The sequence below is a fragment of the Podarcis bocagei genome, assembly GCF_964188305.1.
Source record: "Podarcis bocagei genome assembly, chromosome: 13".
Classification (NCBI taxonomy): Eukaryota; Metazoa; Chordata; class Lepidosauria; order Squamata; family Lacertidae; genus Podarcis; species Podarcis bocagei.
Genome location: NC_138138.1, coordinates 40,654,870 through 40,681,222, shown reverse-complemented (window position 1 = coordinate 40,681,222; position 26,353 = coordinate 40,654,870). Strand labels below are relative to the sequence as shown.

The 26,353-nt window shown below is 48.3% G+C and overlaps 1 protein-coding gene across 2 annotated transcripts; it reads right to left on the bottom strand.

The window, feature by feature from the left end:
• Window positions 1-315: 315 nt before the first annotated feature.
• Window positions 316-22,384, bottom strand: MMP25 (matrix metallopeptidase 25). 2 transcript variants are annotated; one of them, XM_081167237.1, is made up of 10 exons: window positions 21,839-22,384; window positions 10,360-10,492; window positions 8,643-8,778; window positions 7,825-8,120; window positions 6,812-6,985; window positions 5,800-5,902; window positions 4,412-4,494; window positions 3,609-3,761; window positions 2,603-2,863; window positions 316-1,510 (listed from the first exon to the last, which is right to left on the bottom strand). In XM_081167237.1, exons 2-10 carry the CDS (start codon window positions 10,397-10,399, stop codon window positions 1,263-1,265), a joined length of 1,494 nt encoding a protein of 497 aa, XP_081023363.1. In that variant the 5' UTR covers window positions 10,400-10,492; window positions 21,839-22,384; the 3' UTR covers window positions 316-1,262. The 2 variants fall into 2 exon arrangements, with proteins under 2 accessions (XP_081023363.1, XP_081023362.1); XM_081167236.1 differs by lacking the exon at window positions 21,839-22,384 and adding an exon at window positions 20,038-20,207.
• Window positions 22,385-26,353: the final 3,969 nt, after the last annotated feature.

Below are 26,353 nucleotides of genomic sequence, written 5' to 3'. Positions count from 1 at the left end.
GGGTTATTGTGAGGCTAAAGGGTAGGCAGGCCACGTATGCAACTTTTGGCTTCCTTGGATAGGGTAAAAATAATTTTGAAAATTAATGTATTGTTAGGTGGTGGCTGTTCCCTGCTCTCAAACTCCTTCCCAGGGGGAATAAAGGAAAGAAAACCAGCAGGTTTCTCTCTTATAATGCTTGGAAGTTGTTCTGGAAGTTAACCTGGCTCCCTGCAACCTCCCTGATTTAGATCAGGGGTGCCCTCCAAATGTTGTTGACCAGAACCCCTCTTCTTTCAATCACAGGCGTATAAAAATAAGAGAGTCAGGTGCGTGTTTTAAAGATTTTATTATAAAAATGGAGGCCAAGGCACACCTGTTTACATGACCCCTCGTCACCAATTCCGAATTTTAAATCACCCAATAACTTAATCACCCTTGTTATATTTTCTTGGCATTGGCTCTGAGAAGGGAGAGGGAGGTTTTTCGAATGCGTACATTGCTGCTCTGATTTGTGTTTTGCACCACAAGTTTGTACATGGCTATTGTCACAGTGTGGGCAAGCGCCACCCAGAAAGAAGGCCACCTTTGGTGATGTATTTGCAGGAAAAAAGCCACATCTCTCCCCACCCCCCTCCGGCCTTGTAATAAAGCGCATCTTCTCACTAATCCCACTCACCTATCTCTATGTGCATGAAAACACCTTAAGTGCCAGGTCTGCGCTTAAGCCCTGATTCAAGATGATGATTAAGTCCTCCGTATGCCTCCCACTGGGAGAAAGGCAGGGAAGGGGCATCGCCAGATCGATGGGGATAACTGAAGCTAGATGGAGGATTTAAACTGGGCAGGGCTTGATCCCCAATCCAGGCTTGCGCTGTGTGAAGTAATGATTTTTTTAAAAGGAGAGTGCCTCTGAACAGGTACAGAGTGCATTTCCTTCACCCCTGAGAAATCAGACCGTCGCCACATACCTGGGACTAGGGGGAAGAGTTTTCAGGTCAGTGGGTGAGGCCTGCAAGCAGTCTTAGCACCTATTTTTTTAATATAACAAACCAATAACTAAGCATGAAATTGAGGGGTGTGGGGAGGAGAAGAGAGGGGCCAAGCAGGTTGGAAGGGGTGAGAGCACCATCGAAGGTGGGTGGGTGGGGAAGGAAGGGAAAGCTTTGGCTCTGAGACTTTTCCTGGGGAGAGACACCACATCCCCTTCCCAGCAGGTCCCTTCCTTTGGGTATTATAAAGTGCATTAGTCTTTCAATACTTTGATAGCTGCCCAAGATAGGTCACCAGCCCACGGCCCAAAGGAAGGCCAGGATCCCAAAGGCCAAGACGGGGGCTGCCTTTGGAGCAGCTGCCCCGCAGATGCACATCCCCTTCTCTGGCCCCTGCCGTGGGGAGGGAGGGGGGGATGTGGCAGGCCCCTCGCAGTGCAGCCAGTGATGGGAAATGAAGCGCGGGTAGCCGGCGTCAGACTCCACGCTGCCACCAGTGAACTTCCAGAACTGGGTGTCCTTGAAGAAGTAAGTGTCACCTGCAGGTGAAGAGAGAGAGACAAAGGCAAAGCTGAGAACGGAGGGAACAGGTTGAGACGCAAGCAGTGAGTTATGCCTATGGCCAGCTGGGGGAGCCAGAGAGGCGCCGTCTGCACTTGTATACAGGCATGATGCTGGAATGGTCATGGCTCCCCCCACAAAGAATTCTGGGAACTGTAGTTTGTAAAGAGTGCTGAGAGTTGTTAGGAGACTGCCTATTCACCTCACAGACATAGCTGTCAACGTTTCCCTTTTTTAAGGGAAATTCCCTTATTCTGAATAGGATTCCTCGCAAGAAAAGGGAAAAGTTGACAGCTATGCTCACAGAGTACAGTTCCCAAAGTAGTTTTTTTTTAATTAATAAATTTTATTTAAGATTTGACAATAACAATAAATCAACAATAACTAACGCATCAACTAGTCCCTCTTCTCAGTGAAATGCAGCTCTGTCAGTTCAATAGGGGACTCCTAATGATTTTTTTTTAATATAAAATTTAATTAAACAACTTTAAATGTATCAGACTTCCCATATGTAAGTGCTGGCTGCTCTGGCTTTTGCGTTTCCTCTCTCCACACACAAAACACACAATATACTCCCAAGGCCTCCATTTCCATAACATTTCTGGCTACAGGCCTATTGGGCACATGGGTCACACAACAGCCTCTTTTAGAACTGGTTACATTAGAATGATAGGCTTTCCTTAATTACCCTGGAAAGTTAAGAGTTCCCCATTACCACAACCATTTCCTTTTGTTAGCGACAGTCAGGGCAGTTAAGAAACTGTGGTCTAATTTTTATTTGCAAAGCTGTCCAACAAAAAAAGTATATCTTCCTCACCCCTGCAATTATTAAAATAAAAAAAATCCTTCCAGTAGCACCTTAAAGACCAACTAAGTTAGTTCTTGGTATGAGAACCAAGAACTAACTTAGTTGGTCTTTAAGGTGCTACTGGAAGGAATTTTTTTATTTTGACTATGGCAGACCAACACGGCTACCTATCTGTACCTGCAATTATTGTCAGGGAAACCACAGCCAGGAACAGACACATTTGAAACTTTCCGAAAGGGAGTCGGTTTCAACAGAAACATACCCTCGTTCCAGCTTGTGATATCATCCAGGTCATTAGGTACTCCTTTCCAAAGGCTGACAGGCTTGGGGTATCCCTGTTCCACCTGACCCACCCGATCATCATAGCGCCAGTACTGGTCCTTTTCGAAGAGGTACGTCTTGCCATTGTGAGGCCACACAAAAACGGCACCCACGACAGTGCGAGGAGGGAGGCCGAGATCGGACACAGGACGGGGGTAGCCCGGGTTCACCTGAGTATTAGTGAAAACCCAGAAGTGGGACCCTGCAGAGAAGGAGGAATGAATGAGGAAGAAAAAGGATCCATTACCAGAAGAGATTCTAGCAGCCTTATGTGAGGGATTTCCACAGAGCACAGACTATTTGTATCCTACACTCCCACCTTCCTCTCTAGCCCAGACTCCCCAAAGTATTGCTTACATCACAGTCAGACACAGTGAATTAACTGGATCTAACAGTCAAGGCTAAATAGACATTCATATTCTTTACAAATTGAATTCTGCTCGGAAGCATCTGAGGTTGGGGGTGTGTATTAAAAACACAGTCGCTTTTGATTTATAGTTTTCAACAGTGTCAAAGCAAGGACCGCTAAAAGTGTAAGTATGTCAGACCTTACGGCCTAGCGCACATTTTAATACATACGCAATTTTCAAATAAAATTAGAAATGGTTTGAAAAGGGAAGCTTCTTCACAAGATTTCAGCTCCCAGGATGTTGTACATTTGCACCCTAGAGTGGTTGGTATTAGTCTGCATGCACAGAGCACATATATGCCACCACTCTGAATTGCAAGCTCAGCCTCCTTGCTGCTGCAGGTGAATACTTAAGATTTCACATTGCTTGGATTCCTGCAGCTGGATCCAGGAAACCTCCCAATTCCCAGGGTTCCAGAAAAAAATCCTAAAGGGAAGTTCATTCTCCCAGTTATCACCCTTCTTTAAATATTCGACTGCACTCTACTTCCAAAGAGACCAGAAGCCCCGTCTTCCATTGTCAGTGCGTCACACTCACCAATGAAGAACACAATTTGGCTGTCATTGGCCCGTTCATAGGCAGCATCAATGGCCTTGAAATCCTGGGGAAGCCCGTTCCAAAACCGCAGCGTCTGTGCTGGCTCTAGGGAAACCAGGTGCTGGCTTGGTTGCAGCCTCCAGAAATGTTTTTCTGCGAAAGGGGTTGTATAGGGTGCTATTAGCCAACTCAGAAACCAAATAACAGTAGCCTCTCCTAAACCCCCCATTTGAAAACTCCAGAAGGCAAACAACATACCACAGAAAACTTTACAAATGTCAATCATAGCATTCTTCTTTTGCAAGGAGGTGGCACAGGGGAAAGCGTGTGCAAAGAGCACAATTATATGAACACTGCAGCCTCAGAAGCTCCCTTCTGCGGCTAAGTCAGACCAGGGGGTCCATCAAGCTGTCTACACTGGCTGGCAGCAGCTGTCCAGAATTTCCGGTGAGGTTCTCTACCTGGAGACTGTACCGGGGACCACTTGCCAAGCAGATCATAGAGATACGGCTCTTCTCAAAGTAACCTGCGCAACCATTCGCTGCGTTTAAAAAGTCATTATTATTGGTGGCTGCTGGAAAAGGATCCCCCCTCCCATCAAACTAGCAGGAAATGGTTGCACCACAATTCTTATGCACATGGAGTCCTCTGGATAAGGGAAGGATATGTTGCCCTGCAGGTCCAAATTACGTGTGATTCTGCAAATCAAAGATTTTTTCTCCCAACAAAAGGTTCGGGTGCCCCCTGCCCGCTCCCAAGCCAGCTGATCTGGAGTGTATGTGTGGGGGTGTTGCTTTACTTACTCTTGAAGAAGAAAACTTCCCCGCGGATGTTGGCGATAGCATCAAACCGGGCCTCACAGCGATCAGGTGATGGTGGACGTGGCCTGAAAGGGAGAGAGGGGAGTGCTCAGGATTGCTGCTAGCTGGGGATTTGTGAGATCATGATCTGGCTGGTTCTTACCCTATATTATTCTACGCATTCATCGCTTTTGAACAAAGAGTCTCAAAGCAACTTTAAACTACCCAACTGGTTATTTAACTCTGCAGCCCACCCCCAAAACAGTACAGACAACTCTTCCTGTCCCCCTCGCAGCCTCTCCTTGATTTTTTGCCCATGTGTCTGCTCAAGTCTGAGTCCCAAGTCTGGCTCCCAGCTTCATGCAGCTCCTCTTGTTCCTGGGACCAGTTTGAGGTTCCCCCATTGAGCAGACTGACCCCAGTTTAGCAGATCACAGTGTGTGAAACACCTGCCTGCAACAGACCTTCAGCATTTCAGTTTCTTTCAGCTCTCCCTGCTTCCCAGTTTACTGTTATATCCCCTGAACCCCCTCCATGCATGATGCCCACTTACTACTTTAGGAAAAGTGGACTGCACAAATAGGCTAGTTGGCCTTGAAGGTACTAATAGGTTCTTTGTTCCTCCCCCGCCCCACCCGCCCCTGGAACTAACATGACTACTCTGGAATTTCAAGCGGACCTGTTGTGACATCACAGAAGTTCGGCCAATGACTATAGAGGGTCACCAATAAGCAACACTGCAGTGTTTAGGTTCCCTTTTCCTCTTAAGAACCTTGTCAGCTAGGTTGTTCATATGCTACCAAATACACAAAAAGGGGAACTGAAAGCAAGAGAAAAAGAAAACAGCTTCCTCAAGGCAAGTGTGCTCATTACGGAGCTGGAATTTAAGCCTAGAAAGACCCAGGTGCACCAGTGTAGCTGTTGGCCTATGTTGGACCTCATCAGGAAGTACTGATAGGATATTGGGCTCTGGGGGCCTGAAAGAATCCAGCAAAGTTTTCCCCATCTCCTGCTTTCAGTCATCAGATCCCATCTTCACTCTCTGACCTGACTGGCTGGTGCTGTTCATCTCCTGTCAGTTGCCCTGGTGTACCCAAAGCTACCAGTCAGTATGCTAAGACAACCCAAAGAATACTTTGCTGTTGACTAGGTTTTTTGGTTTTTCTGGGTTTCTGTGCCATACCTAGTCCGTATTCCCTCACAGTCAATTTAGCTCCAACGCCTACAGCAGGGGTAGCCCAGGTAGTACCTTCCAGATGTTTTGGACTATGACTCCCCCAACCCCACTCTGTATAGCTCATGGGGTCCAGGATGCTGTGGGCTATAGGTGAGCAACATCTGGAACTACCCACTTCTTGTGGGGTTTCCATATGACAAGGAAGGATACTCACCCTTGCGTGGGTCTGTCGGGTGGCAGGTCAGGGATTGGAAGGTCTGTGGGGACTGGAAATTTTGGGATATCGGAATCTGGGTATGAACCTGACGGACGCTTACCTGCAGGCAATTAAAAACAACAACAACCGGGGGGGGGGCAGAAACGAGTCAGAAAAAAAACATGAATCATGCATCCAAGCACAAGGTGTTCTCTGACATGGGAGAAAATGGAAGAGAGAATACGTATGTATTCAGAAGGATGATGGAACAGAGAAATTGAGATACTCTCTAGAGGCAAAGTATAGATGGCCTTGCCTCACCTTATGCAACTCTATGACAGGATGTCAAAAATGGACGCTTACAAGAAAGTGAAGCAAGCAGTGACATTATGAAAGAAAAAGCAGAAACTGAGACGGAAGAAAGAGGACAACCCGAAAGGGGCGGCGTGTGCAGAGATGCAGAGAAATCTATGCCCAAGACACACCTGCTGTACTATCTGAGGTCACCTTTGTGCCTGAACTCGGTGGATGATGTAGGCCTCCCCGTCTCCGCTTTGGAAGGGGCCCAGATTCTTGTGGCGGCTGGAGAAGTTTGCTAGGTCAGCCTTGGATTTCAGCAGTCGCCTGGTCAGTATAGGCAGCTAGGAATTCTACGCAGGCGAGTGAGCTGGCTTGACAGAGGAGGGGCAAAGTGCTCCTTCCCTCCTCTGCTAAACTCACTCACTTACAAGGCTGATCTAGGTCTTTAGCCAGCCAGTGTGGAATTTACAGCTCCTACTCTCTTAGTAGGTTATTTAGGGCAGGGTGTTGGCAAATCAAGCTGGTAACTTTTGGCAAGGCTGCACTGGGTGTGTTTTACTGCACCCTAATTGCCAGCTGTGTGTGTGTGTGTGTGTGTGTGTGTTGGGGTGTTATAAAAGGATACAGAAAGGAAGGAAGGGACAGAATGTGATTGGAAGGAGAAGAAATGCTGGCCATCGAGAAGGGAAGACAGCAGATGAAAACAGGAGGGGACTGGCTAGTCTCTCACCATAGAGTTGTTCAATCCCCATGGCATCATCCTGTGGCAGCTGGTAGAGCTCAGGCGACCCAACAGGTCCCTGGTAATAGGGCATCATGATAGATTCCTTGATGGAAGAATGAGACAGCCCCAAGGCATGGCCAAATTCGTGAACTGCTACGGCAAAGAGATCTGTGCCTCGACCTGATATCAGGAGAAAAGGGAACGGTTACCCATGGGCATGGGCTTGGCTTCTTCTCCCTGTCCACCTCTCCAATCAGGTGTTTTATGGTGGTGTATTCCTCAGCATGTTCTCGACACAACAACAGCACATCAGCGAAGGGTTTGTTCTGCTTTAGTTTGCGCTGCGATGTATCCCCAATGCTTCCCCATTCTTGCTATCCAGAGGGAGCTACAGAGCAACAAAAGCGGGGGCAAAAATATACGCCAAAGCATTTGCAGTGTGATTTCAGCAGGAAGGTACTGGTATGAAAGGAAGTGGGTGCAACAGTCCCAGAACTTTTGCGGGTGCAAATGGTATCGAAAGCCGGAATAGTGTCTGACTTCCTAGCAGGGCTGTCTTAAGCATATCTGGTGCCGTGGTGCAAAACTCCCTCCGGTGCCCCCCCCCCAGGTTCCCAGAGTTGCCCACCTTTTTTTAGGGAGGACGGCGCTGCTGGCGGGGCTGGAGGAGGGCGGCTCCTCCGGCGGGAAAGAGACAGAGGCTAGACACGGCGCCTCCCGCCTCAGCCGGCAGCTTCATGCTGTGGTGGCCACGGCAGACGAAGGCTCTGGGTACAGCGCAGCGCTGCTTCGGCGCGGCATGGCAGAGGTGGGCGAGGGTGGCAAGATGATGCCAGGAGGTGCTGTGTCCAGACTCCACCTCTTCCCTGGTGCCCTCCAGAACTTGGCACCCTGGCGCCCCGCGCCACTAGCCTGTATGGGTAAGACGCCCCTGCCTCCTAGATCGCAACCCAAGTGCAAATCATCATGAAAACACACAACTAAAAGGATGTCTGGAGGGACCCTGATTCTGAAGGTACCTGGATACTTGTTGTCCGGGTCATGTATCCATGTCTCTTCATCGTCGAAATGAGTGTCGCCAGAAATGGGATGTTCCCCAGGGAAAAAAGCGTGGGCCAGGGTGCCTCCAGGCCCATCGAAAGGGTAGCTGTCTTCGTGATAGGAGCGGCTGAAGTCCACCACAATGTCAGCTTGCCCAGAAGTCTCCTCTCGGAAGGTCAAAGCTGAGGAACGGCTCCAGGCCCGGAAGGCGAGGGAAATGAGTTCCCGGACTTTATAGGGCTGCAACTGGGAGGTGCGGGGGAAGGAACGGATGCTGCCGTGGGAAAAGGAAAAACGAGGGAATAAGGGAGAGGAAGGCAACAGACCGACAGGGTTGTGAGCAAAAAGATGGAACCCTGGGTTCTATCCAATGTCGTACCTACCCAGAAGAGATCCATTGGAAATGAGAGGTATGACTAACTTAGGCCCATTAATTTCAGAGGGCCTTCTCTTAGTTGGATGCAACCCATAAAGTGAGGGTGAAGAGACTTTGGCCTTCCAGCTGTTGCTGAACTACAACTCCCATCAGCCCTAGCAAGCATGGCCAAGGGGTAAAGAGGATGGGAATTGTAGTTCGGCATCTTCTAGCGGGCCAAAGATTCCTGACACCTGCCCAAAAAAGGTAAGAAAACGACAGGATGTCTAGAATAAATTAAAAATAGTGGGAAATGGAAACAAATCGTTTATAGCGACGCAAACCGACACCCTTAAAATATTTTAGTGCAAAACCACAGGAAGAAAAGAGTAACAGGAAGTGAGATGTGGTTTTACCCACTCAACCCCACCCTCTGCTTACTGCCATGTCAAGCTGGTCTTTGTCCAGACACTGTCGCTGAGGGCATAGCGTCTCCTCCTGCGCATCAACTCCGAGGTGCCAATAATGTCAGGAAGGGAACAGCGAGGGTGGCTCATCATGTCCAAGGTCTTCTGGTCTGCAAAGGAGAGGAACAGAGGCCACATCCACACCATGCTCTTAAAGCAAGCACGGGACAAGCAGAAAACGTCTTGGACCTGCGCTTTCTTAGCACACAACAAGCAGAAGTGTGGACGAGCCCCAAGACTCAGCTAAGATTTTATGGTTGCTGGATCGGTTTCGCCCAAACCTTTCTTGTCCAACCACTTGGAGCTCTCCAGGGTGCTGCCCACCTCTCTTGCTCGCTTTGGAGATTTTGACCCCTGCTTTGCCTGATCTTGCCTATCTGGACCTGGGCTATGCCTTGCCTTCCAGAACCTGCCATGACTTTGCTTCCTGGATCTGCAACTAGTGGCCTGTCGCCCCTGGATTCTGGGCCTAGCACATGCCCCCACTGAAGCTAGAGCCCTGCCCTTGAGCTGAGACCAGCTGTGCTCCAGAATTCAACTTGGAGCACCAGGTGTGCTCCTGAGGAGCCCTGCTAAGGTCCCAAACACATCTTTTCTGCAGGTGACTACCTTGACTACACTGCTCTGGGCCCAACATCCCATAGATGATGATGATGATAATTTTTTAAAAAATTATTTATATCCCACCCTCCCCAGCCAAAGCCGGGCTCAGGGCGGCTAACAACAGTAAAGTAATGCAGCATTCTAAAATCAATTCAAAATCAAGTTAATGACAACCATTGGGCCAGAGTTCTGTGAGGATTACCAAAGGGGGGGGGGTCAGACTGTGCCTTGGTCAAAGGCCTGGTGGAACAGCTCTGTCTTGCAGGCCCTGCGGAAAGATGTCAAGTCCCGCAGGGCCCTAGTCCCTTGTGACAGAGCATTCCACCAGATTGGAGCCACAGCTGAAAAAGCCCTGGCTCTAGTTGAGGCCAGCCTAACCTCCCTGTGGCCCGGGACCTCCAAGATGGTTTTGTTTGAAGACCGTAAGGTCCTCCGTGGGACAAGCCAGTTGACTCCTTACCTCTCTCGCCCTGACCCAGCCACTGTGATCCACGCAACGGTCACCTCCAGACTGGATTATTGTAACTCACTCTACGTGGGGCTGCCCTTGAGACTGACCCAGAAACTCCAGTGAGTGCAGAATGACGCGGCAAGACTCCTTACGGGGTCCTCGCTGCGGGATCACATTCACCCGGTGCTATACCAGCTGCACTGGCTCCCGGTGGAGTACAGGATCAGGTTTAAGGTGCTGGTTTTAACCTTTAAAGCCCTGTACGGCCTAGGACCCTCGTGCCTATGGGACCACCTCTCCTGGGTGAGGAACCTTTTCAGCCTGACAGGCCTGATCTTTAGACACATGCTCCTGTCAGACTTTAAGAGGTGCATATGGGCTCTGACCACATGGATCATAATGGAAAACATGACGGACAGCTGCGAACTGGCTACGTGTCGTATGAGACAGGCCCTCATTGCGGAGGCAAGAGCAATCTACACACGCTTAGAGATGTTTTTACTTACACTTTCCCTGGTGTGAAAAGCTGAGATCTGACACCCAAGAGACCTGCCGGAAAGAGAGACGGCAACACATCCCAACCGACACTGGGGGTGGGGAGAAGGCGTAACCAGATTCACGGTCTCCCAGTACATACCCATCGTCCCGGTCGCAGGCAGTCCTGCAAATCTTTGCATTGTTCTGATGGCGCTTTTCAATTCCTCTGGGCTTTGAAGACGAGCTGCCCTTGGGTCTGGTTGAGGGAGGTAGCCGTAGCGGGTTAACCACTCCTGCGAGGACATAATTAGTGGGGGTTTGTTAGTCAGTACAAGGAATTCCTGGGAACTCTTGGAACTGTGACTCTGTGAGAGGAATTGAGGAACTCTCAACATCCTTGACAAACTGCCCTTCCCATGATCCTTTGGGGGAAACCATGACTGTACAAAGTGCTATGATACCTGTTTTGATGTACAGTGCAGATGGGGCAATACTCGGAATACTCCATTTTAAAAAACCTCTTGCTTCCTTTTTGCAACTGTTTGGTAGATTTGGGAGATTGAGTGAAAAACGCAAAGTTGATCAAACAAACCTGAAGTCTTGTATGTCCCTGCTCAGGGTTTTTCCTAAAAACACAAGTGCACACATGAGACCTAGGCAAACAGCCTGCTCTTTAGACTGTTGTGCAAAGATCTGGAGGAGGTTCCTAAGTGCCTTCTGCTCAGCAGGCTTAGAAACCTCCCTGTGTCTCATAAGACATAACTCTCTTAGAAATCCTTTACAGACCTTGGTGTTCAATGTGACCAAGGTCTAAAGAGGAATCTGCACACCTGTGGCTGCTGGAGGATGGGACTTGAATGTGTATCCCTGACCCCATCCGCGATTTTCAGCCATCTGTATTCAAGTGAATGCAGGATCAGAGCTAAAAAACCCCCATCACATTCTATTTTGATTTAAAGAATGTGGAAAGCATGGATGAGGAGGACCTCCCCCCCAATTATTTCAGTCCATGTTTGGTCTTCTAATTGTTTTCTGTGACTGAGGAGGACAGATATTCTTGAGGGGATTCCCAACTTCCCCTTTCTTTCCCCTGAAGTGAGCGGAGCCTTTCTTGCTACTTGAGGGGAATTGAGAGCAAGGAAAAAGAACTTTTTATGCCTGCAGAGGCTTGGACTCTCTGAAGGGAAACAAACAAACACGCACACACAAACCCCGCAACACCCCTGTATCTTTCTTAGCTAAATAAAGAGGAAATGGTTTTTCCTTTTTAAAAGATAAAATCTTCTCGGGAAATTAGCATGCAGATAGTAGCCCCTGAGACTACTGCATGGTGAAAGAGATTGGGGGAGTCCGATATAGAGCCCCCTACCCCCAAGCCATCCGACTCCTCCAACCATCACCAAATTGAAACACACCTTCTTCATGCTTTAAAACCACAATTTCCCCAGGGCTCTAAATCACATGTGGGGGGGGGGGCAGCCTTCTTGGTGCCTTGCAAGGTGCTCGGCCCAGAAGTTGTCCCCACAATTTCTGCATTGCAGGGGGGTTGGACTAGATGACCCTTGGGGTCCCTTCTGAATCTATGATTCTGTGGCAACAGTGGGATAGGGCTAAAGCACAGCCCTGCAGCTCCTCTCACCGCACTGATTCCTTCACCTATTCTGAATAAGGGCACCTTGCTTTCTTTCTTCTCTGGGCATATCTGAACTACGAAGATATGTATTAGTCTGGGACCAGCTTCATGGCCGAGGCTTTGCCCAAAATATCTTGGAAATGGCAGCATGTGATTAATGAGCTGCAGGAAGAAGACAGTTTCAGCAAACGCCAACATGCACCTTAAATCAGCCAGCCAGGTAGGCACTCCAAAATGCCCTCTCTTTTTACAGGCAGTCGGTGAAGAATGGAGAAAGAGAGAGAGGAAGAGCGAGAAAGAAAGAAAGGAAGGAAGAAAGGAAGGAAGGAAGGAAGGAAGGAAGGAAGGAAGGGAGGGAGGGAGGGAGGGACGGACGGGACGAACACAAGAGCAGGAGAAAGAGTGGAAGAAATGAGCTATCCGATGAAGCCAACTGCCAGGAGATCCCAAACAGACAAAAGGACAGTTCTTCTTCCCCCAGGACATTATTATATTTACTATTTTTGGAACCTGCTGTCACAAGATTAGGGTGATGACCCCTTTCAAAGAGGACTAAACAAACTCACAGAAGATGGGTTTATAAATGGCTACTGGTCATGGTGGCTAGGTGCATGGGGCCAGGCTGGAGCCCAGAGGCACCCACGAGGCTCAGAGACAGTGTGACTCGGAGTATGAATTGCTGGGGCTTAACAGGGCAGGAGGTCTGCTCTCTTGCTTGTGGGGATGCAGGATGCTGGGCTCGACGCTTTGCCCCCTTGTTGCACCTCCTCAGAGCAGACACACCGAAATCAGTGGACTGAGGGTGGCTGTGCCCTTTGATTGAAATGGCCCTTCTCTGAGAAGAACTATAACACTGGGTACAACCCACAGTCTGCTCCAGCAAGGCTGTTCTTCAGTTCTCAAAGAAAATTGTGAAGTGAGACAGGGAGCCAGACACTTGACCAGCTTCCTAAAGGTAAAGGTAAAGGACCCCTGGACGGTTAAGTCCAATCAAAGGTGACGCTGGGGTTGCGGTGATCATCTCACTTTCAGGCTGAGGGAGCCAGCGTTTGTCCACAGACAGCTTTCTGGGTCATGTGGCCAGCATGACTAAACAGCTTCTGGCACAACAGAACACTGTGATGGAAACCAGAGCACACAGTAACGCCATTAACCTTCCCGCCACAGTGGTACCTATTTATCTACTTGCGCTGGCGTGCTTTCGAACTGCTGGGTTGGCAGGAACTGGGACAGAGCAACGGGAGCTCACTCCGCTGTGGGGGTTCGAACCGCCGACCTTCCGATCAGCAAGCTCAAGAGGCTCAGAGGTTTAGACCACAGTGCCACTGTGGTCTAATGCAGCTTCCTGTGCTGTGTACGCACTGTACCTTTAAAGTACATTTGAGGTATGTTCTTTGTCCTCAAAGAATTCTGGGCACCTGTGGTTAACCCCTCACCGCCTTGCAGTTCCCAGAAACCCTCAACAAACTACAGTGCCCAGAATGCTTTGAGGGAAAGAATGTGCCTTAAAGGCATACAGTTGTGTATGCAGCCTTTGTTCTGGAGGTTTCCCTGAGGAAACAGAGCACTCAACGGGCCCTCAAGCCTCTGTATGAATGCGTGTGTATAAACTTAGTGAATGTGCCAAGAGTGTCCCTTGAGGAAGCTTTCCACTGCGGCTCTCAGAGTTCAAAACAAACTTTTAATCGCATAATTTGTCTCATGGGCCTCTGAGAATGGATTCAGCTGAAGGTGTTGAGAGTTTCTATTATGTTTTGCATGTTTATAAGGACTCTAATGCTTTGCATCCCAACTGGCTTTTGATGAAGTTTTCCTACAATGGGCTTCATGATCTGTCAAGCTTGTTTAAGTCTGTGTGCACACACGCGCGCGTGCGCACACACACACACTGCTAGATACAGTATATATATAACAAGGGAAGGCTGGAGCCACACTGTCGTTTGTGTGGTTGCCAAACTCCATCACGATGGGAGAGCGGCAGGCATGTGAGCGAGCGAACAGCACGGGCTGCAGATGGTCCAGGCAAGCTGTTTAATGGAGGGGAGAGGCACTTTGCAGAACACTTTGCCAAACCTCTCTGTCGAGCGTGTCCCCATCTCTGTTAAATGCTGCTGCCGTGAGGTTTAATGAAGGAGGGAGGTGCTTCAGAAAAGTGGCTCTGCTCATCCTTTAAAAAGGCTTGAGGCCAGAAATATCAAGAGTCCATTGTCTTGCTCTTTCCTGGCATGGTCCTGAGCAGTTTCTCCCAGAAAACCTGCTCTTTAGCACTAAATCGGAACAAACAGCAATCCATGGAAACCCGATTTGTTTCCATTCAGTGCTAAACCACAGGTTTCCCAGGGAGAAAGCGGCACAGCAAACAGGGGTGTGGATAAGCCCTTGGTATAAATTCAACACCTGACACAGGTTTTCTGGGGCATGTCTGCACAGAAAGCCTAAATTAATGGTGATGGCTTGCTGAACCTGTGGCCCTTGTTCACACAAGGAGCAAGCGATGTGATAACTGCTCTGGAATTGCACACTACTTCAGCCTGCTGTGGGACAGGGAGAGGATCTGTGGATACACACAACAGAACGAAGCTTTCTTTAATTTTCAGTTTGAAAGATTGGGGTTTTTTCCTGTATTGTGCATGCAAGGTTTATTCAAGCTTTTGCTGCCTTTCAATATTAGCTGCCTACCCCATGGAAAGGTAATCTAGAAATATTCATACGCATAAACAAATCACAAGCAAGCAAACTCTGTCCTGTCCACGATGACATGTCCGCCAACATGTCATCGTGGAAAACCGGGATGCGTGTCTCCCGGGATGTGCTCCTTGTGCAAGTCACGTGACCTGTGCAAGATTGCGGCCCCAAAAATTGGATGTCCCAATTTAATCAGGGCAGTTGAGGGGTATGCAATGACTGGCAGCGGCTCTCTAGGGCAGGGGTCAGCAAACTAAGGCCCGGGGGCCAGATCCGGCCCAATCGCCTTCTCAATTCGGCCCGCGGACGGTCCGGGAATCAGCGTGTTTTTACATGAGTAGAACGTGTCCTTTTATTTAAAATGCATCTCTGGGTTATTTGTGGGGCATAGGAATTGGTTCATTTCCACCCTCAAAATATAGTCTGGCCCCCCCACAAGGGCTGAGGGACAGTGGACCGGTCCCCTGCTGAAAAAGTTTGCTGCCCCCTGCTCTAGGGTATCAGACATGGGTCTCTCCTGGAGATATCAGGGGTTGAACCTTGGATAGTTTGGAAGGCTCTGTCACTGAACTCCAGCCCTTGGAGGAAGAGTGATGGGAAAGCCTTCTCTGCTCAACACTCTGCTGTCAGTCTGAGCTGACAGCACAAGGCTAAATGGATGGACAGCCTGCCTGGCTTGGTGTAAGGCTGTTTCCTATGTAGTCCCAGAAGGGGATGCTGCAAAGACCGAGTGCTGATCTCATGGGGGAGCGCCCAGCAACATCCTCTGGGCTGGAGGCTTGGCCTGAGTGAGCTTCACAGATTCCCGATTCACCACAGCCCCCTGCCCTGCTCAAAGGCCCCTTTGTTTCGTTCCCTGAAGGCTGCTGTGGAATCCAAGAGCCGCCCCCTAGTTTCTCTGGACCCCCATGACCTCCCCACAACCAGCCTTTTTGCACCAGTTTCCAGGATGGACCTTTCTCCTTCTGTGTATCTATCTATCTGCACAGAGGCGCGAACACACGCCCTGCTGTTTCCAGCTGGTGGGATATGGGTGAGTTGCCATTTTCTCTTAGAAAGGTCAAGCGGCTGGCGGAAATCATCTTCCCAGAGGAAGCACAAAATAGGTAGCCATGGGAACCAGTGGAAGGAGTCCAAACCGAGAGCGGCTAGATCCCCAGATCTACTAGTTGGAAGGGATCCCCCCTCTCCAAAGAAGTGGGGTGAGCATAAAAAAAATGGTGCAAAGAGGAGGGAGGGTCTTATTGCCGCATCCCGCAACACCGCAAAACCTGCCTGAAAGTGTAGTATGAATCATTTATAATAAAAGCACTTTTGAAAATGTGCCGAACACTCTGCAATATTAATTGCGTTCATCGTCACTAATGGAGCCCACAAGCAGGGAAAGGAGGAAATTGTTCCCCAGCAACTGATACTGTTCAGTGCTACACTGCCTCTGAACATGGATGCTCCATTGAGCCATTGACGCGGGGGGCGCTGTAGGTTAAACCACAGAGCCTAGGACTTGCTGATCAGAAGGTCGGCGGTTTGAATCCCCGCGGCGGGGTGAGCTTCCGTTGCTCAGTCCCTGCTCCTGCCAACCTAGCAGTTTGAAAGCACCTCAAAGTGCAAGTAGATAAATAGGTACCGCTCCAGCGGGAAGGTAAACGGCGTTTCCGTGTTCTGCTCTGGTTCGCCAGAAGCGGCTTAGTCATGCTGGCCTCATGACCCGGAAGCTGTATGCCGGCTCCCTCGGCCAATAAAGCGAGATGAGCGCCGCAACCCCACAGTCAGTCACAACTGGACCTAATGGTCAGGGATCCCTTTACATTTACCTTTTAAACCAGCAACCATCATCACATTTTGCAGCAGTAAATTCCACACACCAATTATGCGTTGTGTAAAAAAGGAAAAGAATCGTGGAGGAGGAAGAGAACAGAGCCCACCTAGTCTGGTTTGGTGTGTAAAGCTCTACCGCTAATCTAGAATATGATCCCACACAGCCAGAGATTGTTGGAAGTGCAAACAGCAGAGATCATTCCATTTGTGACGCAAGTGTTAATCCTATTAATGTTAAAGTCAAATGGTGTTGCTTAGCAACTATACAGGCATGATCCTGCCTGTACTCCGACTGGCTGTTTAGTTCTGAGGGAATTTTCCTCTATATGTGTTGTACAAGATCTGAACCAGGAAAGACAAAATCTCTTTGTTCTTTTTATTATACACGATTTTTCTTTATTCTGCTCAGCAAACTGTTATCATAACTTTTCTCTCTGGACTCTGTTTGCATTATTTAAGTGGCTTTGCTAAGAGGGATTAGGCACACTGCAAAATGTAGTTGTCTGAGGAAAGGATAGCAGGAGGTTACTCAAGGAAGTGAGCCAAGCTGCATGTTGCAGGTATTAGCAGTAAAAACCCAGAGTCTCTAGCAAGTTTGATTTGGGGAAGATGGGGGAAGGGAAGTCTATTTCAATGGTCAGTTATGGCAATCACGCTCAGAACATGAGAGGCATGAGCATCCAAGGGGTGCATTTTTATGTGGCCCTCAATTTTAGTTTCAGTTTTGAGTGTCTTGTGTGCTGCTTGAATGCCACAAAAAGTATTTTGAGAAAAACACTCCTCCACAATCTATTTTAATGTGGTTTGTTCATCTGATTCATAGATGCAGGAAACCTAAATGTTGTTGTTTGGGGGCGTCTAAAGAAAAACTCCCCACGTATGCCAAAAGGAAACGAATGGATATGATGCACACAGCCCCATCCCTGCCACTGTTATTTTATTCTTTATTTATAAATTTACAAACCGCCCTATACCCCGGAGGTCTCAGGGAGGTTCACAGAAAAGATCCAACATTAAAACCACTATATATATATATATATATATATATATATATATATATATATATATATTCAAAATAAAAACAACAACCCAATGACACCCCTCCCCAGGAAAAAAAGATGCCACTAGCATCTTAATGGTTCACAATCCTACAGATACAAGCTTGTCTGTACACTTGGCTCCCACTGGCACTACTCTTAGAAAAGAGGCTGACGCAGGAGAAAGATATTAAGATGGCAGTGGACTTCTGAACTGATCCTGGCAGCTAGAGCCACGGCTGAGATGTTTCCACTTCGTTAAAAGCCACAGAGACTTTCAAGTTTATGTCCCCACTTTTCCTGGCAGGGATCTTGTATCTTTAACAATTTACTCGGTTGAAGGGTTCTGCCTGGCACCGATCTATTCAAAATGCAGGAATCCTGCCCCCCAAATTTTGGTGGCAAACCCTTTCAATGAGCTAAACACTGGGAAAAACTGGGCCCTGGTTTTCTGTTCCAGGAAGGAAAGGTGAACATAGTAATAATGGTGAGTTCAAGGTAGGACTTTAGGGTACAGAGGCAATGAGCAGGAACTTAGTACAACGAGCAGGAAGACACCTCCCAAATTGCTAATCTGGCTTGTATTTTGGAGTAGCTACTGGGAAAGAGCCATAGCTCAGTGGCAGAGCATCTGCCTCGCTGGGGATTGAACTTCTGCTTGCATCTGCAGGTAGAGCTGCCTGAAACCCTGGGGAGCTTCTGCCAGTCAGAGTAGACAGTACTGAGCTAGATGGACCAATGAGATGACTCAGGATAAGGCACCTTCCTGCATCCCTAAATGACACTCAAAAAAGGATATGTCCTTTAAGTTCGGAGAGTGAATGGCAATCCCACTCATGCCTTAATAGCAGAAGAACAATTGTTTGGCAGCACTAGGAGTCCTATGTCTGGAAGCAACACCCTAAGGCACATTACCAGCTAAAGGGAGACCCCCTGCTCCAAAGAATAAGTGCATTGCCAAACTGCAGCACTGGGGCGCAATGGTATACTGATTCATTCTAAGCAAAGCCTTCTATCCTGGAAGCAGACCATCCTTTATCTAAGACAGGGGTAGGCAACCTAAGGCGTGGGGGCCGGATGCGGCCCAATCACCTTCTCAATCCAGCACGCGGGCGGTCCGAGAATCAGCATATTTTTACATGAGTAGAATGTGTCCTTTTATTTAAAATGCATCTCTGGGTTATTTGTGGGGCATAGGAATTCATTCACCCCCCCCCCCAAAAAAAAAAATAGTCCGGCCCACCACACTGTCTGAGGGACCACAGCTGAAAAAGGTTGTGACTCCTGATCTAAGAGGATGCTAGCATTTTTTAGTCAGGTTTCTTCCAGGTGTGGGCTTATTACTGTAAAAACAGGTCATTGTAATATTGAAAACAGGTCATTTGCAAAAGAGCTGGCTTTTAAAATAAAAGCTTGCCAGCTTTTTCCTGGAAAGGGTCAATCCAGATTAAATGAGGCTGGGCAGGAAGAGAGGCTGGCATTTTGATGCCAATGACCGTTGTGCATGGAGAAGCATCCATCCCATAATTACCACCCATCTGAAAGCACCCTCGTGCAGAAGCCTCTTTCAATGTGTTAGCCTAGAAGAGTGCATGTGTCTGATTATATTATCAAATTTGCACCTCCCACTGGATTTAGGAGTGTGAAGGGTGGGTAGCAATATCCTATCCTGCAACAGGAGCAGCAAAAATGAAAGGTGGTGGGCAGCTTCAGCCACCAGGACTCCTTGACTTTGTTAAGTGAGCTGATCAAGTCACAGGGACTTGGGGGTGAATCTGTGGGATGCAAAGTTAGAAAAATCTGCAGGATCCCAATGCCCAGACTTACTGAGGCACAATCTGAGTTCAGCAAGTGTACAGACTCAAAGCTACAGAGGATAGCTACTCTTTGAACTTGCCTTGCATATTTAGAAAATGATTCAAAAATAAGCAGATTCCAGGGGTTTGTCCCCCCCACCCCGGGCAAAGGATGGTATTGGGGGGTGGGGACCAATCAAAAAGGACAATTAAAGGCATCAAATTGGAAAGGACAGACAGATGGTGGCAGATCTCTCAGTTTTTCTCCAACAGAGGACAGAATATACCCTTTTCCATGGCTATAGATAAGGGGTGGGGGGACAGGATACAGAGGTCAGATTGCACATTACCAAGAGGCGAAAAATTATCCCTAGATAACTGAGGCAGGGGGGCAGGAGGGAGAAAACAGGGACTAACTAAAGGGATCAATTATTTCCCAACAGCAGGCAATTTGAAACACGAAACCTCAAGGAAATGGATCAGATTTTATCCCTCTTTCAGGGGCAAGAGATGAAGAAATAGGAGCTCCTCCTTCGCCCCACTCCCAGAGATTTTGGGACAGAGTCCAGCTCCCACTTATTACAAACCCCTGGGCATATTTATTTTTTTCACAAACATCGACAAGTCCTTCCACAGCCCCCTCTAATTCCAGGCACTAGCTTCTTCCCAAGGGGGTCCTGGCCAGCAGAACTCCTCCCCAGCTTTAACCCCTGAACTCTAATGATCTCCTAGAGAATCTGCTGTCCCAACTCCCCATAAACACTAGATCCCCCCCAAAAAAACCCTCAGGAGTCCTGACTCCTAGCACCCTTACCCTAAACCCCCAGACCCCGCTCTTTCCTGAGAAAACCCAGGCATCTTGGACTCACCAGCCCTCTGGTCATCTCCTGGGTGCTAGATGGTGCTGCCCTGGTCTGGGGGAAAGTCCAGAGGCAGAGAGATGCCAAGAGGAGCAGCATCTTTGCTTTCCTGTTGAGGCACTGATGCCTCCAGCTGCAGCTCTGGCCCTATACAGCAGCTCCTGTTTCCCCCGCCCCCTTCCTCTCTCAGTTCTCTTTCTCTGCTCCTGCTGAGAAAATCCATCCCAGTCACAGAGCATCCCAGTTTCCCCCCAGGGGAAGCAGATTCAGAGGGGGATATGGGGGGGAGGGGGGACAGGAACTCCTGGGTTTCCTAAAAGGGGGAGCAGGATGGGAAGTGGGGCTCTGTGGTTCTTGCAAGGTGAGTGTAAGCTACTCGGAAGAGTTACAGCAGCACAGGGTTGGAGTTAAGCAACTCTGCTGTCCTAAATACTCTGGGTCAAGGGTATAGTTGTCACCCCACTGGGAACAAGCCCCACTGAATTCAATAGGAGTAGGCATGGTTACGATTGCAATGTCCGTCTTCTGCGGGTCTTCCTTCTCAGTCAACATGAGACTTAAGGCTTTTCCAGACTGGTTTTGGGGGTTGTTGTTGTTCACAGAGAGGTTTCTGCAACATATCATTGACACGGTAACAGTGAATAAGTGCTGGGTTTATACTGGACTGTCTACACATCATTCTGCTTAATTACTTGTTCTGACATCTGCATATTCCTTCATTGCAGCTCTATGATTCCATGATCTAGGACAGGTACGTCCAACAGGTAGATCATGAACTGCCAGTAGATCACCGGACCTCTGTGGTAGATCACTGGCTCAATATCTTTGGCTCCCCTATAAAACAGGCCTTCCTTGTTCCTAAAAAAGCTCAACAACATTGACCTGAACCCCCAGAAAGGAGGTAGATCACTGCCAGTTTTTAACTCGGTGAGTAGATCGCAGTCTCTTGGGAGCTGGCCACCCCTGATCTAGGACTTTTGATGCTTCCCAAAAGATACAGCATTACTGCTGTCCAGAGGGGCAATCTTGGGCTTTAAGCACAAAAAATGCAAAACACTCATGTGCACATCTGTGGTATGAAAGTTACAGGATTTCAGCAGAAAGCTATGGGGCATGCCCCAGTTTTGAAAACGATGCTAAACCTCCGGTTTGAAACTTTTGCTGGCGCAAAACAATATTGAAAGCAGGGGCATGATTTACTACATTTATACCCAAGCCCTTCCTCCTGAAGGAAAAGAGACACGACAAAACATTTGAAAACATACAAGCTGACCTGACACCATCATGAGCACAAATAATCATAAATGAATAATAATAATAAGTCTGGAGGGGACCTTATACTTTTGCTTGGTTAAACAAAAGTCAGGACACCTGGGTTCTTTCTGCCGTTGTAGAGGAGGGGAGGAAACCGTCTAGACCAGCCTTTCACCAACTGAGTCAGATAATTCACAAATCCCTGATTTCTCCCCCCCCCCCCTGTTATCACGCCGCCCCCCCCCCGGTTTCGCTTTGCTTCGTTTTGCAGAGGAAACTAACACATCACACTCTCACCTCCCTTTGCTCAATTTCTTCCTAAACTCGCTGCTTAATTTCCTGCTTCACACCTGGCTACCCCCTGATGGGACTCTAGGGCATCCTAATGGAGATAAGCTTAGAGGTGGGGGAGGAAGGCCGGGTCTGCAAGAATGGAAGCTGGATTTGAAAGGCAGGTGAGTCAAAAGTTGCAGGAGTTTGATCCAGCATCAGCAACTGCCCTCCAGTGACAAATATATTTTAGCACAAAGCAAAAAGGTCTTTACAAAATACTCACGTGGAAGGATGCAGGAGGAACATTTAGAAGAACTGATTTCACCCCAGAAACAGCCGCGTTGCACTATTTGGGGAGAGGGCTCCGTATGCACAGACGCCCCGCAGATTCACACGTGCATGCAAATCGTTTTATCTCAGGGGCCGAAAACGCATGAACGGCCCGCAGTGAGAAGTATGTACTGCGGTCTTGGAAGTGATAGAAACGCCCAGTCTGTCGCCTCCTTTGGCGCTTCCCTACATTTCACGCTGCCTCCCTCGTGTAATTGAACGTGTGCACGCGGCCACTTTCCCTTTAGTGGGTCCTGGTAAGGCAACCTTTTCCTGAAACGCCCTCGCCTCCTGAAGGGCTGCATACGTTGTCTGTTCGGTCCTTATAGGACTTGTCCCGTCCCACCCCCCACTCCCAGTTTCACATATTGGGGCTTAGCTTTAGAAGCTGGGAAAGAGATGATGAGAAGCATGTGCAAAATGCATTTGGGGCACCCCGCGTGGAATTATGGGGCAGGGCTCTCAAGAAAGCTCCAGCCCTGGCTGCTTTGTTTTGACTTTGGATAGGCTGCAGCCTGACAGGTCAAGTGCAAGGAGGAGTAAGCTTACGTTGCTCGGGTTACGAGGCAAAGAGGAGCCAAGCAATGGCGTCTTAGTCAAACATTAACAATGGCATTAAAAAAAGAAAAGAAATCTAATCTTGACAAAGCAAGGCAAGTGAGTAAGCTAACTGCATCCTCCTCCTCTGATGAGCCTGATGAGACTTGCATTCAGCAGATGGCCTTGGTTGTTTGTTGTTTAGGCTCCTTAGCCTTATTTAGGCATTACTCTCTCCTCACGAAAATGCTGCTCTGGTAAGAGAGCTTATGCTGGTCTTTCCTCTGTTTGGGACTCTCCTATAGAGATGTCTTCTGGGACAGCACACCCTGTTCAAACTCCTTCCAGGGTTTGAAGGTGTGGTGGTGGCCCAGCTATTTTTGGCTTACAACAAAGGGACTCATGGCAAAGATGAGCCTCTCTACTCTCTAATTGGCACAAGGGCAGCTGGGGAAATTCCCCACAATGCCCTGGAGCAACATTATGTCAGGGGCATTGTGGGAAATCAACATGGCAGCTCCCAGGCTCTGCCACCTCCATAAGCGCCAGTGGTCAGCTGAGCTTAGCAGTTGAGTCCCCCCAGGATAAACTCCACGGGTGTTGCTTATTCTAGAAAGAGAAAGTTTCACTTGTTGAGCTTTTGCCTCACGAACCTGCAAAAGGCAAAAGGAGTTTAGATGGAACAGAAAAGGTCATCGTAACGCAGGAGCCTTTCCTTACAGTCCATCTCTCCAGAGGCGGGTTTAGGGGAGTGTAACCAATTCTGCCGTGCTGTAGGGGGAGCCACAAAAAGGCAGTAGAATGGAGCGTAAGAGCGTGCCAGATTTTTGCGTCGCACAGGTCACTGCTGAAATTTGAGAGCCCAACATCCACCACTGCTCTCACTTTGCCTGCTGCCAACCCAGGTGCCCTGCTGCCACCTAATTTGGAAACAACTGCGTTTTGCTTCTGGGTTAGAACTAGTTCTGAAGTATTTTGCATAATTTCCTTCCAGTTAAAGCATTTCATTTCTGAAACCGGATGTGGGGCAGGAAAACAGCGCCTGCTTTCCCCATCACCTGAAAAGCTATCGTGGTAGATGTTGCGGCAGCGTTCTGTGGTGTCGGATGCGATTGCAAAATGAATCAAATCCATAGTGATAATGCCATTGTCTACTTTGCCATAGTGCACTGCTCAAAACTGTCGCAGGCTTCGAATCCTACCCGCCTGCCCGCCCCCCGCAAGCTGCCCAATGCTGAGTCCATCTAGCTCAGTATTTCCACTGAATGGCAGCAAATCTCCAGGGTTTCGGAGAAGGGACATTCCCACCCCTACTTGGAAATGCTGAAGATTGAACCAGTGTGCAAGGCAGGTGAAGTACCATTGAGCTACAGCTTGCACAGTATAAAATCCAAAAGGCAACAAGTGGTGCAGCCAGCAGTGGTGATGCTATTGACCACTTCCCTGTAGCTGCGGGTTCTAACTATTGCTGTACAAACAACTGCATATTTGTTGCACTGTAAAATAGAGAAGCTCAGATACTTGTGTATAAAGTAAATATCTTGTATATAGAGGAGAAGCAGGAACAGGAAGGAGCTTATAGAGAATACCTAAATAGGCATATGATTAACCCACAAAAATATTGACTACCTGACTTACCCGCATGCACCTGTTTTGTGGCCTACAAGGGAGAGAAAAACAACAACACCCAGTTTTTGTCACCACCCATCGCATGTTCGGTTGCTGATGTGAAAGAGAGGGCAAGGCTCTTACAGCTTTTACTAGTTGTAGAAGAGGGAATTTCAGTTTGTCATGGAAGGTCCAGCTCCCTCTTCTATATAACTGGAAAGCTGCAGGAGACCTCGCCATATTGGCCAATGAGGCATCCCTCAGATGTTGTCGGACTACAACTCACACCATCCCTTACCATTGGCCATGCTGGCTGGGGCAGATGAGAGCTGTAGTCCAACAACATCTAGAAGGCACTGTGTTGGCTACCCCGACCTAGTCCTATGGGGGACAGTCCTCATTCACTATCTGCGACACCCAGGGCAGCAGTTCATAAATGTACTATAATTTTTGCTTGCTTCTGTATATAGCTGTTCAGACAGAAAAACTTTATTGGGGGGGGGGTTGTATGCAACCAAGTTTTTCTTAGGGTCGACCTACTGAAATTAAAGGTCCTAACTTTGGCTGCATATGCACTATGCCTTTAAAGCATATTTCTCTGCCTCAAAGAATTCTGGGCTCTGTAGCCTGTTAAGGGTTGCTGGGACCTGCCGCTTTGTGAGAGACTACAATGCCCAGAATTCTTTGAGGGAAAGAATGTGTATGCAGCCTCAGCCATGTTCATTAATTTCAGTGGAGCTACTCTGAGTAAAGCTCATTTAAATACCACCCTTTTTGGGGACGGACGAACCAAAAACTATTAAAAATAACAGATCTGAAAAGCATATAGAATTATTTTCTGTTAAGTTTCCTTGATACCCCAAAAGAACTCAAGGTGGCATGTGAAGTTCTCTCCCCTGCACAATTGCTGGACTGAGAGATGACTCTGGCTGAGCCAAGATCACCCAGTCAGCTTCATGGCTGAGGGGCGACTTGAGTGCTTGCACTCCTAGGTGCTAGCCTAACACTCTGACCACTGCACCCCGCTGCCTTTCATTGCGAAGGAAAGCAGGCGGCACTGTGGGAAGTTGTTTATGGCAAGTGCACGTAGACTGCGGCCAAATCTTCCTCTGACTTAGTTGCTGCTCTCTGGTATTACTTGCCTGTCTTTCACCCAAGGCCCCGGGTCCCAGCATTAAAAAAGAGTTTAAAACAAATTGCAATCCCCTGAAGAGGGTGGCGACCAATGAAGTACACAAGAGTAGGAATGGACCATTGAAAACTGGAGGGCACCATGTTGAGAGGCCCTGGTTTAAACATCTGTAAAGTACGTTGTGCTCTTGTCTGTATTGCAGCAAATGAGTAAGATGGTCTCCATTCGTACCTCCTACACACACATTTTGAAATGTGTCTGTGCCAGAGACTTTTCAGTAGGCAATGTGAGTGGTGGGAACAGGGTCTAGGGCAGGGGTCTGCAACCCGCAGCTCTGGAGCCGCATGTGGCTCTTTTACACCTTTGCCGCGGCTCCGGGGCGGATACTAGCGAGGGGAGGAGGCGCATTGTGTGCCCCGACACTCCCCACTGTGGCGGGCGCTGTACTGGCTGTGACGTCGCATGGGGGCGGTGCATGCGTTAGTCACGCACCGTCCCGACGTCACCTTCCCACCCGCTGTCAGATTGTGGCTCCGGAGATATATTTGTTTTAGATGTCGCAATGGTTTTGCAGCTCCCAGGTTTTTTTCCTTCGGAAATGGGTCCAAGTGGCTCTTTTTGTCTTAAAGGTTGCAGACCCCTGGTCTAGGGAACCAGCCCTCTTCCTGCATTGCAAAAACCTAATTACTGAAGCAGGCCTTGTCTGGTCAGTCAATGCAGCAGATTCCGGAGCTTGAGCTCCCCCTACAGACTTATTCAGCTGCTTACGTTTTTCTTCAGATCATTTTAAAAAAGGGGAAAAGAATATACTGCATCATTTTATGGCTTCTTATGTTTATTGTATTGTTGTACACCGCCTTGATATTTCACATGAGTGGGTAGTTTATGAATATTTTTTATTAATAAGTAATGAGCAGACAGGCGGTTCTCCAGGCCTCTTCTCAAAGACTTCCAGTATGGGATAATATGCATCTGGGAGAATTTTTTTTGTATGTTTTTTAAAAATATATTTATAACAATTTGGTATGCAGGAAAACACCCCCACCCCCAGATTTGAGCGTGTTTCACTGAGTGTGTGTTCTAGGATCTCCAGTTGATCAGAAAAGAATACGCATACCCTCCAAAATATCTCCGATGAAAATAGGGACGCCCCATTCCTTAATGATAATTTTACTATTTTACTATTTGTAG